A 12,894-nucleotide genomic window follows, 5' to 3' on the forward strand; every position below is an offset into this window, starting at 1 on the left:
TAAAACTCTTACTATGTATGTGGCTTTTACAATAGCAGCATCAAGCCGACATTAACTGACTGTTCTAAAGCTCAAGAGGGCGCTATGACACCATTCCCATTCACTGTTGATGACAGGAAGACTCTATTCCCAGTTGCTGATGAAAGAGAATAGTAATTTAAAGATGGCGGAGTGCATGGCAGCACGTTTGACCGCGCAAGAGGTGCAGCTAGAGCTCCTCACTCGGGAATTTAGCCTCCTACGAGACGGGCTAAATGGTGGTCCAGAGGTCGCCAGCATTCTCGCCAGTTCTCCGGAGTTGGAGAGCTTACGGAGCGAGAATGAGAAGCTCAAATTTCGTCTCGTGCACCTCCGCCGGGGTCTCCAGGAAGAGCTCGCCCTGGAGGGACAGGGCAAGAGGGGCACAAACAAAGGCCAGGAGAAGAAGACGGGGAAAGATCAACAACAGCCAAAGAACCGCAATTATGATAATAATAAGGTAGCTAGCTAACCACCTTAGTGCAAGTAACTTGTGTGGCTGTTGTATGTGGCCTGTAGCCTGTAGCTTCCATGGCCAAAGTCATAATTATGCCTAAACCCCGCCCGTTTATACTATTTATCTTAACATTTGATTTTAAACCTAACCACGTTGCCAACCTTTTGCCTAACCCTCCCCTGCCCGTGGTCTTGAAATTGGTTCACAGCTCTGTGTGTAGTCCCCTGAACATGCTTATGGAATATCATATGGATATAAGAGAACGTATACTTATTGTGGTTTACACTAAGTGGAATGTCAATGACAATATTTGCATGTTTTTGCTCACCAATAAACCAAACTTTTGATTTTGCTCCTCTGTGCAGGCAGCAACCCATGAGACCAAACCTGTTGTTGATAAGAACAACAAGAAGGAGAAGCCAGAGAAGGCACAGGGAGGGTGCAGTGGCAGAGAGGTAATGATTAGGAACATTACCTCCCCAAAGGTTCAATATCCTTTACATCTATTCTAGAAGTCCTGTGCATGCAATCAAGCGTTCCTTCAAAGTTGTGCAATATCCCTACCAATACCCAAATAATTCCCCCCAGCTTCTTTCCCTAAGTTCCTATAAATCACCATGTTACTCTTTCCAGCTGAAACCGTGGCCTGGCTACATCTCGGACCGCATGCGGCTGTATGAGGAACTGAAAAAGGAGAGCGATGCCCTGCTGGCCAGGAGAGCAGCAGACAGCCAGCCCATCACTGTGGAGCTGCCAGATGGACGCAGGGTGGAGGGTCAGGCCTGGGTCACTACCCCCTACCAGCTGGCCTGTGGCATCAGGTGAGGGATCTGGAGCTTATCCCTGTCCCATATCTTTTTTTGTGCTGTGCAGTCAACTCATATGGCCATTGTCATGGCAAAAACGTCCGTAGAAGTTGGCAGCATAGACAAATCTCGGACAAGGAGGATCATGATGTTACTTGGAGACATCAGTTTGCACCCCTCTCTTTGCCATTGTTTGTAGCAACACATGAGAACTATGTGGTGATGGTGGTATATTGTATTTCTCTCAGCCAGGGCCTGGCTGACAATGCAGTGATTTCCCAGGTGAACGGGGACCTGTGGGACCTGGATAGACCTCTGGAGAAGAGCTGCTCACTGGAGATCCTGCGCTTTGACAATGACGATGCCCAGGCTGTGAGTATAATGTGCCCTCTGGGCTATCATACTTTCTATAGTCTTTGTTCTTGGAGGTAGTAACAGATGTTTCCGCTCCTTGTTTCAGGTGTACTGGCATTCCAGTGCTCACATCCTTGGTGAGGCCATGGAGCGTTTCTATGGAGGCTGTCTGTGTTATGGACCACCCATTGAGAATGGCTTCTACTATGACATGTTCCTCGAAGGACCCCAGTAAGCATCTATCATTGTTAAGAAAAAACAGGCTTCCAGTCTCCTTTATAAAGTAATGAGCATAAATGATACAGGGCTGGTGTAGTGAGTAACCTATGACAGGTGTGTTGTTACTGAGGGTTCTGTTTGACCTGTGTCCTGTCCTGGCCAGGGGTGTGTCGAGTACAGAGTTTGAGTACCTGGAGGCGCTGTGCAAGTCTGTGGTGAAGGAGAAACAGCCCTTCGAGAGGCTGGAGGTCAGCAAGGAGACCCTACTGAAGATGTTCAAGGTGAGATGAAGACCTCTGCACTACATTGGCATCTCTCCACCCTCTGGTGAAAGATTGTAGCTCGATTATATAATGTGTTATAGAGGTTTCTTTTTCATTGGGGTTGTGAGTAGATCGGCAGCAATTGGTATTTATTTTTTTCCCAATCTGTTTGCGTACATATTTTCAGTACAACAAATTCAAGTGTCGCATTCTGAATGAGAAAGTCACCACACCCACTACAACAGTCTACAGGTAAGCAGCTCATGATGTTTAGTTGTAAATCACTGAATATTATTTGGTGTACAGAAACTATTCAGAAGACTGGTTTAACATGTTGGTGAAGAACAAAAATAGGACTGCACTCCGGTAAATTAACTTAAATTGACATTTTTATTGCTGCACGAACGTTTCGGGTATGTGCCCTTCAGCGTGCAAGGCAATAGCAGGCAATGTCACACCAAGAAGACCACACAGGTGGGCATAATTATAAATTCAGCCAGTATTGGCCCAATCAAGAGATCCCAGCAGAGGGAGCTGTGGGGGAAACATGACAATCAAATAGAGATCTATAGACATGATGTCATTACCTACATTTTTTGCATATTTATAACCTACTACAAAAAAACAAGAAAAATACAATTCCTCATTAAAGGCCTGCTGGGGCAAGAGTGGCCAAGCTGTCTATCCAATATGTCTCTCATTGGAGAGGTAATTGATTTCTATCTCCTATCCTATGTGGCGCTTTCACCAATTCAATGCTCATATAAAGTAAGGCACTTAAGTTCATGATTATTGCTGTTGAAATTTCTGGCAACAGGTAATTATTTTTCCATCATGGTTTCGAATGGAGCTCTTATGCTCACATATCATTGTCTTAAGTTCCTGTTTGGTCTTACCCACAACATTAAAGTCACAGGAACACACTTAAGTAGATATACAACATATTTTGTGTTACATGTTATTCTACCTCAAACCTTTATCCTCCCACTCGAATGGGGATGGATAAGAGTTCCCTCTGATCATGGCATAACAGTGGACAGTTGTGACAAGGAAACTGCCATCAGGAATGATAGAGATGAAATGCAATGCTTTTTTTATTAGGCAAATCTGACCGTACTAAACAATCCTGTAAATTTGAGTGTCTCTTATAGCCAAACCTCGGGAGGGATTCAAACTAGAGGTCGACCGATTAATTGGAATGGCCGATTTCAAGTTTTCCTAACAATCGGAAATCTGTATTTTTGGGCACCGATTTGCCAATTTGTAATTTTTTTTATATACCTTTTACTTAACTAGGCAAGTCAGTTAAGAACACATTCTTATTTTCAATGATAACCCACCGTTCCTAGGCTAACTGCCTTGTTCAGGGGCAGAACGACAGATTTTCACCATGTCAGCTCGGGGGATCCAATCTTGCAACCTGACAGTTAACGAGTCCAACGCAATAACAACCTGCCTCTCTCTCGTTGCACTCCACAAGGAGACTGCCTGGTACGTGAATGCAGTAAACCAAGGTAAGTTGCTAGCTAGCATTAAACTTATCTTATAAAAAAAAACAATCAATCATAATCACTAGTTAACTACACATGGTTGGTGATATTACTAGATATTATCTAGCGTGTCCTGTGTTGCATAGTAAGTATCTGACTGAGCGGTGGTAGGCAGAAGCAGGCGCGTAAACATTCATTCAAACAGCACTTTTGTGCGTTTTGCCAGCAGCTCTTCGTTGTGCGTCAAGCATTGCGCTGTTTATGACTTCAAGCCTATCAACTCCCGAGATGAGGCTGGTATAACGGAAGTGAAATGGCTAGCTAGTTAGCGTGCGCTAACTAGAGGGACGGAAGCTATACTGTTACACTGGCAATACTAAAGTGCCTGTAAGAACATCCAATAGTAAAAGGTTAATGAAATATGAATGGTATAGAGGGAAATAGTCCTATAATTCCTATAATAACTACAACCTAAAACTTCTTACCTGGGAATATTGAAGACTCGTGTTAAAAGGAACCACCAGCTTTCATATGTTCTCATGTTCTGAGCAAGGAACTGAAACGTTAGCTTTCTTACATAGCACATATTGCACTTTTACTTTCTTCTCCAACACTTTGTTTTTGCATTATTTAAACCAAATTGAACATGTTTCATTATTTATTTGAGGCTAAATTGAATTTATTGATGTATTATATTAAGTTAAAATAAGTGTTTATTCAGTATTGTTGTAATTGTCATTATTACAAATAAAATAAAAAATTGTCCGATTAATCGGTATAGGCGTTGAAAAATCATAATCGGTCGACCTCTAATTCAAACGGCTTTACCAAAGCTAGGGTTGCTGCGTAATATGTGCAAATGTCTATTAACCACTTCCTTGATCGACCTTGAAATGGGACTGAAGGGCAACACAACATTTAAGAGGGAGAAGAGGGATTCCTTTGACGTGGTTGCAATAATGCATTCCATTCAGTTTGTCTTACTTAACGGAATTGTCCAATAATTCTTCTTCATACCCTCTTGTTTTGAATCCTTCACATAAATCTTTGTAATGCACATCAAATTCTAAATCGGTCACAAATGTGCCTAATGCGAGGGATTTGTCTATAATATATTATGGTAAACTGTTTTTTGATTTGTTGATTTGAAGACCCTCACTGGTCCATGCCCTGCTAAAATTAGTTTTCTACTGTTTTAGATGTGGGCCTCTGATTGACCTGTGTCGTGGGCCCCATGTAAGACACACAGGAAAGATTAAAGCCTTGAAGATCTACAAGGTATGTGATGCACACACAGACTACAATATCCAATCACTTCTTAAGGTGAAAAACAGTGTCATAGTATCTCCATTCCTGTAATATCGACAGAACTCTTCTACGTACTGGGAGGGCCGTTCAGACATGGAGACCCTTCAGCGTATCTACGGCATCTCCTTCCCAGACTCCAAGATGCTGAAAGAGTGGGAACGCTTTCAGGAAGAGGCTAGGAACAGAGACCATCGGAAGATTGGAAAGGTTAGTCCTCACTGTGGGGGGGTCACTTTGGGGGTTGACTGAGGAAGACAACAAGTTGGTTTAGGTGTTTTGGTTTTCTGAACACAGCCATTGAAATAGACCCTCAATTAATATAATGATATATTATGTTCATATATACTGAACAAAAATATAAACGCAACATGCAACAATTTCAATGATTTTACTGAGTTACAGTTCATAAGGAAATCAGTCAATTGAAATAAATGAATTATGCCCTAATCTATGGATTTCACATGACTGGGCAGGGGCGCAGCCATGGGTGTGACTGGGAGGGCAGAGGTCCACGAACTGGCCCATCCAATCAAATTATTTTTTTCCCCACAAAAGGGCTTCATTACAGACGAATACGTTTTGGGGATATTTTATTTCAACTCATGAAACATGGGACCAGCACTTTACATGTTGCGTTTTTATATTTTTGTTCAGTGTATTTTAGCGGTCACTTTTATCCAAAGTGAGTTACAAAACTGTCAACATTGAAAGTGACAAATCACTCTAATTTACTCTGTATTTTACAAACAGACCTAAAGGTGACAGCAAGCTTCAGTTCGGCTGGTGGCTAGACCTTCGCTTGGAAAATGAGAAAATAGTGGAAATAGTACTGTTTGGCCATTTTGAGACTCCGTAGCCAGTATACACCTCCAAATTTTCAGAATGAATCTAAGAAAACTAAAGAAATCTGTTATTCATTTTGACGTTTTTGCAGAGGAGATCTTAGTTGCGCAATTTTACATCTAACTAAGATGTTTTGGTGCAGTGTTTCTCAATGAAAACATTTACATAAAAACGAGTCATCTCTAGTTGAATGACAACAGACTTTATTGAAGAATCCCTAAAGTTGACCACTCGTGGACGAAGGGGTGTATACTTTGGCTTTCGAAGTTCGGCTGCCCTCAAAAATGTTGTGTGCCTGAACAGCCGAAAAAACCCTTACCGAAGTCCAAAACTAACACAAACATAATATCTGCGTGGACGCTTTAAGCTCTGTGTGCTTACTGTTGTTGCTTGGTTGTTCCTGTGGGGGGTGCTGTGTGTCTAACTGCATGATGTATCAGTGAGTCATACTATGTGAGCTCCAGCTGGTCCTCAGGCAGGCTGGATCTATCCTCCCTGCGGGAGACACAGATGGCAGCAGCCCCACAGCCCGGCCACAACTGATTACAGCACTGATCTCTATATTAAACCATGGACTCATTGCTGCTTTTATTTTCATTGTTATCCAGGGGGCCAAAGTCTAAAGTAAATTTTAAACATGTTACTCCTATGAGGGTGTGATCCTTTTCATTTAGAAGTTGAAGGTTTAGAAGTAGAGGGCATGTCTGTGGGTGTCGTTCATGGACAGATTTGCTGTCATTTGATTTAACATGTTCCCAACAGAGAGGAGGAGCTGCCTCACTTTCTGTAACTGTCAATCTGTGAAGTCTTTAAGCTTACACTATGTCTCTACTGTACAACAGGAACAGGAACTGTTTTTTTTCCATGACCTGAGCCCTGGCAGCTGCTTCTTCCTCCCGCGTGGAGCCTACCTGTACAACACACTCACTGACTTCATCAGGGTAAGACGAGACCAACCAACCTCAAACCCCTACACCTGGTCACAGCCAAAAGGCAGAGAAGCAATCTGTCCATCTTCTGCCAAGATACAACAATACCCACCTGTAGAATTCCCAATTACAGCATGTTCATGGACTACTTTGATGCTTTGTAACTGAAAGAATGCTGAAGTTAAGTACCACTCAGTCTTGCTGTGATCTGGTGAATGTACTTTGCAGGAGGAATACTGTAGAAGAGGTTTCCAGGAGGTGGCCTCTCCTAACATCTATAACAGTAAGCTGTGGGAGACTTCAGGCCACTGGCAGCACTACAGCGACAACATGTTCTCCTTCCCAGTGGAGCAAGACATCTTTGCACTGAAGCCCATGAACTGTCCTGGACACTGGTAGGTACATTCGTTGGTTATTGGGACAATTTCCCGGACATGTGTCAAGCGTGGCCCTGGACAAAAAAAATCAACTCCGTAGCCTTGTGGTTAGTGTCCTCCCTGAGATTGGAAGGTTCAGTTTAATCCCCGGCCAAGTTATACCAAAAACTGTAAAAATGGGACCCAATGTGTCTGCTTGGAACTCAGCATTAGGAGATAAATTGGGGGTAAGGCCCCACCGTAGACTAGCGTCGTCTCCATTGCGTGTACTTCTACATCAAGCTGCCTCAATATCGCAATATCTATCAGGGAAATATCCATGGCTATAATAGCTACAAACCTTTAGTTACATTGATTTCTCCTGCAGAAACAGGAGATGCAAGGTTACTTGATTACTTACTAGACTAAAAACCATGCTCAATGGAGAATATCCACTGAAATGACTTTATTCCAAGACTAGGCTTAACCTTTGTCTGGGAAAGGTGTTATGTTATTGGTTAATATGATGGTTTATAAGGAAGGGACTATCAAAGCATTTATGTAACCTTAACTACTCCCACTGCTTCAACTGCATATCTTCTCATCCATCACCCTCTTTTTCCATCCACCTTCTCCTGGATCCTCCCATCCTCTTCTTTCTCAGTCTGATGTTCAGCCACAGACCTCGGTCATGGAGGGAGCTGCCTCTGAGACTGGCTGATTTCGGGGTGCTCCATAGGAACGAGCTATCAGGGACACTGACCGGCCTTACGAGGGTGCGCCGCTTCCAACAGGATGACGCTCACATCTTCTGCACCATGGAACAGGTAGGTGACCAGACCAGCTATAGCTATTGAAGAGGAACATCTTATTAAAGTAGCTTCGTACCAGGGTTGGGGTCAATTTCAAATCGGGAAGTAAATGGACATTTCTGTTCCAATTTTCATAATTTTTTCTTGAAATGGAATTGACCCCATCCCTGCTGGGTACTTAACCTCCTTGCCATTCAGATGACCCTCTGTATTCCCTTTCGCTCTCCTGCAGATTGAGTCTGAGATGAAGGGCTGTCTGGACTTCCTCCGCTGTGTCTATGACGTCTTTGGCTTCTCTTTCCAGCTGCACCTTTCAACCCGTCCAGAGAAGTACCTAGGAGATATCGCTGTCTGGAACCAGGCTGAGAAGGTACAATTAAACATGCGTGTCCATAAAATATTCCTGAAATGTTGCATAAGGAAACACAATTTTAAAGAAAGAATGACTTGCACGAAATGACCCAGGATATATTTGAATTGTATGTTAATTGATTCCCTCTGTTTGAAAGCAACTGGAGAACAGCCTGAATGAGTTTGGGGAGCCATGGAAACTAAACCCCGGAGACGGTGCTTTCTATGGACCCAAGGTTTGTATTACAGCACCTGATATTTCCTTGCTATACATTTTCTTCACCCCTGCAATTAAATAAGGTCTAGAATTCTCAGGAAATCAATGTAATTAAAGGTTTGTACTTATTATAGCCATGGATATTTCCCTGATAGATATTGCATTTCCCCTTCAATGAAATAAGGTCTAAAACTCTCAGGAAGGAAAACCATGTAATACTTTTGTTGTGCCATTTCAGATTGACATTAAGATCAAAGATGCTATTGGCCGGTATCATCAATGTGCAACCATTCAGCTGGACTTCCAGCTTCCCATCCGCTTTAACCTGACCTTTGTGGGGTGAGTGAGTCACCTAATCAAACTAGTCGTGACACAATACTGAGTCTGTATCCTGTTATAGGAAGCAAGTTTAGTCATTAATCCCTCCTTCAATATGAGTTCTTACCTGAATACTTTGTACTAGACAGTTGATTTAAAAGTCCTTTAAAGTTGGATTTTTAATTAGGTAGAGAACATTGTGAAGCTGTAAACAACTGTATAAATTATATTCAAAAAGATGTTTGACCGGTAAGACATCTCGATGAGACTAACTTCTACAAATAAGGTTGAATAAATAATAGTTAAATACGTAGTTATAATTGAGCATGAAGTGGTGTTGTGACTGATATTGATGTTGAATCCTGTGACATGCAGAAAGGACGGGGATGACAAAGCGAGACCGGTCATCATCCACCGGGCCATTCTGGGCTCTGTGGAGAGGATGATAGCCATCCTCACTGAGAACTACGCTGGGAAATGGTGAGTAGCAAAGAGGACCAATGAATTTGTTGAGTGTTACATAAGATGCAATCATAGACTGGAAATTAAGTCATATATATGTGTATTTTTTCTGCTCTTAAATGTCTTCATTTTGTGTATATATAGTGTTTTGATTTGCTACTTATCCAGCCATATTGTGTTTCTTCTCCAGGCCCCTCTGGCTGTCCCCACGTCAGGTGATGTTTGTGCCTGTCAACCCTACCTGTGAAGAATATGCCAAGAGGGTAATCCGAGCCTTCTATTTCTCAAACTTGTCTTCCTTTCATATTTCTACAGTTTATGATCAGGGCCGGATTAAGAAATCATAGGCCCTCCCCCTTCCCGGCACACCATTTTCTGTAAACAAATCTGTGTACCAAGATGCAAATTCAATGTGTTGTAAATTTAGTGTTGAAGAAAAAGCCTCTTTATAATAAAGTCATAACATTTGTCATGTGGTATAGGCTACAGTTGAGGCAGAGGCGTTTTTAGGATTTCCACACAGTGACATTATTTTTATCAGGATCCGAAAAAAATCTGCCTTTTACATGACCGAAGACAACTGAATCTTTTTTAAGACCACACAAATGACCAAAATGAGTGGCTACTCTGACAAACTGAGATCATGCTGGTCTTGAATTCAAACAATAACCCAGGCCAATGAAGCGACACACAGATTGTATAATATTAGGAGGAAATAAATAAATAAAGTAGGCTTCTAAATAACATGTCCAGTGACTCAACTAATGAAGATTAAACCATAAGCTACTCACGGTGATTGGCTATTGCCATGACGAGCACATCGGCTATCTCAAGATGAGCTACTTTGAAAAACAGTGCTGCTGTTCGCAAACAATTAGGAGTTGAGAATAATTTATTTGTATTGGTTCTACAGATTAGTCTTCTCTTTTCAGCAGTAGGCAAACTGTATGTTTTTCCAGCAATTGTATTTTGAAATCTGCAAAAGGCAAACCGACAGCTGCAACCAACCATAAAAATATAATCCATAGATGGCAGTTCCCATTAGTCAGAACTGGCATCCATTGCTAGTGTACCCATGAGTTTAACAGTCAAATTGCCAGGGTAAGAGGTTACAAACCCCTTCTATGGATTATATGGCCACAATGCAAAAAGCTGTATATTTGGTGCGCATGCTGTCCAAACGGCAGCCTTCCTGACTGTAGGCATACCGGTAAATACCAAAATAAAGGAAACACTTCAGTAAACAAGAGATTCATAGTATATGGTTTGGGGTGCAGTTTCTTTTTCATGGTTTATGTCCACTTGTAAAATCTATGCCAAGGCGCATTGAAGCTGTTCTGGCAGCTTATGGTGGTGCAACTCACTTAAGACACTTTATGTTGGTGTTTCCTTTATTTTGGCAGATACCTGTATTTGCATGTGATAAAAATAAATCCTGTTATTGTTTTAAACTATTGATCCTCTATGGCTAAATTATGCTGAGTGGTGTATTTTAAAACATTGAGAGCAGCTCCTGTGGTTGGATAAAGTATAATTTAAAGAAAAAAAATAGGGGCGTGGACCAGTCAGTATCTGGTATGACTACCATCTGCCTCATCCAGTGCGACATCTCCTTTGCATAGAGTTAATCAGGCAGTTGATTGTGGCCTGTGGAATGTTGTCCCAGTCCTCTTCAATGGCTGTGCGAAGTTGCTGGATATTGGCGGGAACTGGAACACTGTCGTACACGTAGATCCAGAGCATCTCAAACATGCTCAGTGGGTGAGTATGCAGGCCATGGAAGGCCTTTTGTCCCCAGCACAAGGTGGACCTGTGTAATGATCATGCTGTTTAATCCGCTTCTGTCAGGTGGATCAATTATCTTGGCAAAGGATAAATACTAACAGGGACGTACAGAATTTGAGAAACTTTTTGTGCGTATGGAAAATGTCTTGATCTTTTATTTCAGCTCGTGAACATGGGACCAACACTTTATATGTTGCGTTTTATATTTTTCTTCAGTGTAATATTATTTTTAAATGCCTCTTACAGGCTTGGGCTCACACAATTGACCAGTCACATTTATTTATGCAGTTACCCAATAAAGGCAGGGGCCCCCAGTTACCCACATGGGCCCCTTACCTCCTCTCCTTCCCCATCTGATGATTAGCAGAGCGGCAGCAGCAGGCTGTCAACACTTATTGAGAGCGGGCTGATGAGTCCTATTGTGGTTTGCGGTTGTAGTAAATATATTTGTTAAATTATGCATGTATAATATACTCAGTATATTTTCTTTGTTTTTTTGTTTAAAAAAAATATTTGCCTCTTGGGCCCCCCATGGGCCTGGGCCCAGGGGCTTCAGCCCCGGGAAGCCCCTGAATTAAGCTGGCCCTGTTCATGATGCTGCACATTCATCATTGTCTATCATTATATGAACCTGCATGTCTGTTGCCAGTTCCATTTTATCAGTTAATCTTCGTCATTTTTTACTGAGTGGTAATTCTGTCCTTCAGATGTGTAAACAGTTTGTGGAGGCTGGATTCATGGCAGACGCTGATCTCGACTCCAGTTGCCTCTTAAACAAGAAGATCCGCAACGCCCAGTTAGCCCAGTACAACTTCATCCTGGGTAAGAAAGATTACTATAGTAGATTTTTTTTTAGCCATTCATATATTCATGACTTTTACCATCACAATGTTTGCTAGTAAATCCCCTCAAATACTTTCAGATTTCTTTCAGCTGCCAAAAACATGATTGTATTCATCACTACTGAAATGTTGTTGAAAATGCGAATGTGTTAGGGCAGCTGTGTGTGTTGTGATTTGGCAGTGTGGGGACTATGAGCTACTTTGTGCTTTGTGTCTTGGCAGTGGTCGGTGAGAAAGAGAAGCTGACTAACAGCGTGAACGTACGTACGAGGGACAACAAGGTTCATGGAGAGCTGTCTGTCTCTGAGGTGCTGGCTCGCCTGACCCTGTTGAAAGAGTCACGCTGCCGGAATGCTGAGGAGGAGTTCTGAGGAGAGATCATTTTCTTTCACAATAGAATAACAAAATATACATTTTATGTGAATGCAAGAGGTCTGTGTTAGAAGTATGAACATGGAAAGGGATAGATTAAATGTATTATGTTTGAAAATATAATATATTTTCTACTCACTCTACAGACCTTTTCTGTATTGTGGGTAGTTTAACATGCATGTTTCTTTGATTGTCTAATCAATTTGAAAGAATAGTGCAGGAAGTGAGAAACAATATCGGGGATCATGTATTTGGTACAGTAGTGCAGGGTTTCCTAAACGTGTTTTTTTGCCATAGCGCCACAAAAACCAAAACGTGCACCCATAGGGGGGCCCCAGCACCGAGTTTGGGAAACCCTGCAATAGTGTATGAAAGACCATGCAATAAAATATATATATATATTTTAACACTAATCTGAAGGATAGAATGTGGATGAAAGAAGATGTCATAAGAATATTATTTATTGGGTTGTTGAAAGAAGGTTGCAATGTAAGCCAAATAACACTTGGGAAATATTAAGTAAAATCATGAAGTAGCTCTGTCCTCTTGTTGGATTGTAGTATCTTGGAATAAAATATTGCCTCAACGTTTTGCGTCCCCTTCATTATCTTATTATTCATTGGAGATTAAAGTAATTTGTATCATTAATCTTCATCTGACAAAAAAAAAACACATTTGACCCTGTTGAGGTC

General features: G+C 41.7%; 1 protein-coding gene across 2 annotated transcripts; it reads left to right on the forward strand.

The window, feature by feature from the left end:
* The first annotated feature begins 55 nt into the window (after positions 1 to 55).
* Positions 56 to 12,789, forward strand: LOC110506709 (threonine--tRNA ligase 1, cytoplasmic). Of its 2 annotated transcripts, XM_090222600.1 has the most exons (20): positions 120 to 478; positions 841 to 930; positions 1,109 to 1,296; positions 1,530 to 1,653; positions 1,742 to 1,866; positions 2,018 to 2,135; positions 2,305 to 2,369; positions 3,598 to 3,631; positions 4,807 to 4,885; positions 4,976 to 5,122; positions 6,601 to 6,699; positions 6,916 to 7,082; positions 7,708 to 7,870; positions 8,088 to 8,225; positions 8,365 to 8,442; positions 8,662 to 8,762; positions 9,117 to 9,221; positions 9,394 to 9,466; positions 11,696 to 11,810; positions 12,053 to 12,789. In XM_090222600.1, exons 7-20 carry the CDS (start codon positions 2,333 to 2,335, stop codon positions 12,199 to 12,201), a joined length of 1,485 nt encoding a protein of 494 aa, XP_090078726.1. In that variant the 5' UTR covers positions 120 to 478; positions 841 to 930; positions 1,109 to 1,296; positions 1,530 to 1,653; positions 1,742 to 1,866; positions 2,018 to 2,135; positions 2,305 to 2,332; the 3' UTR covers positions 12,202 to 12,789. The 2 variants fall into 2 exon arrangements, with proteins under 2 accessions (XP_021442200.3, XP_090078726.1); XM_021586525.3 differs by lacking the exon at positions 3,598 to 3,631 and having other exon boundaries at positions 56 to 478.
* Positions 12,790 to 12,894: the final 105 nt, after the last annotated feature.

Source organism: Oncorhynchus mykiss, chromosome 26, assembly GCF_057628025.1.
Source record: "Oncorhynchus mykiss isolate SJ-2025 chromosome 26, ASM5762802v1, whole genome shotgun sequence".
Taxonomy (NCBI): Eukaryota; Metazoa; Chordata; class Actinopteri; order Salmoniformes; family Salmonidae; genus Oncorhynchus; species Oncorhynchus mykiss.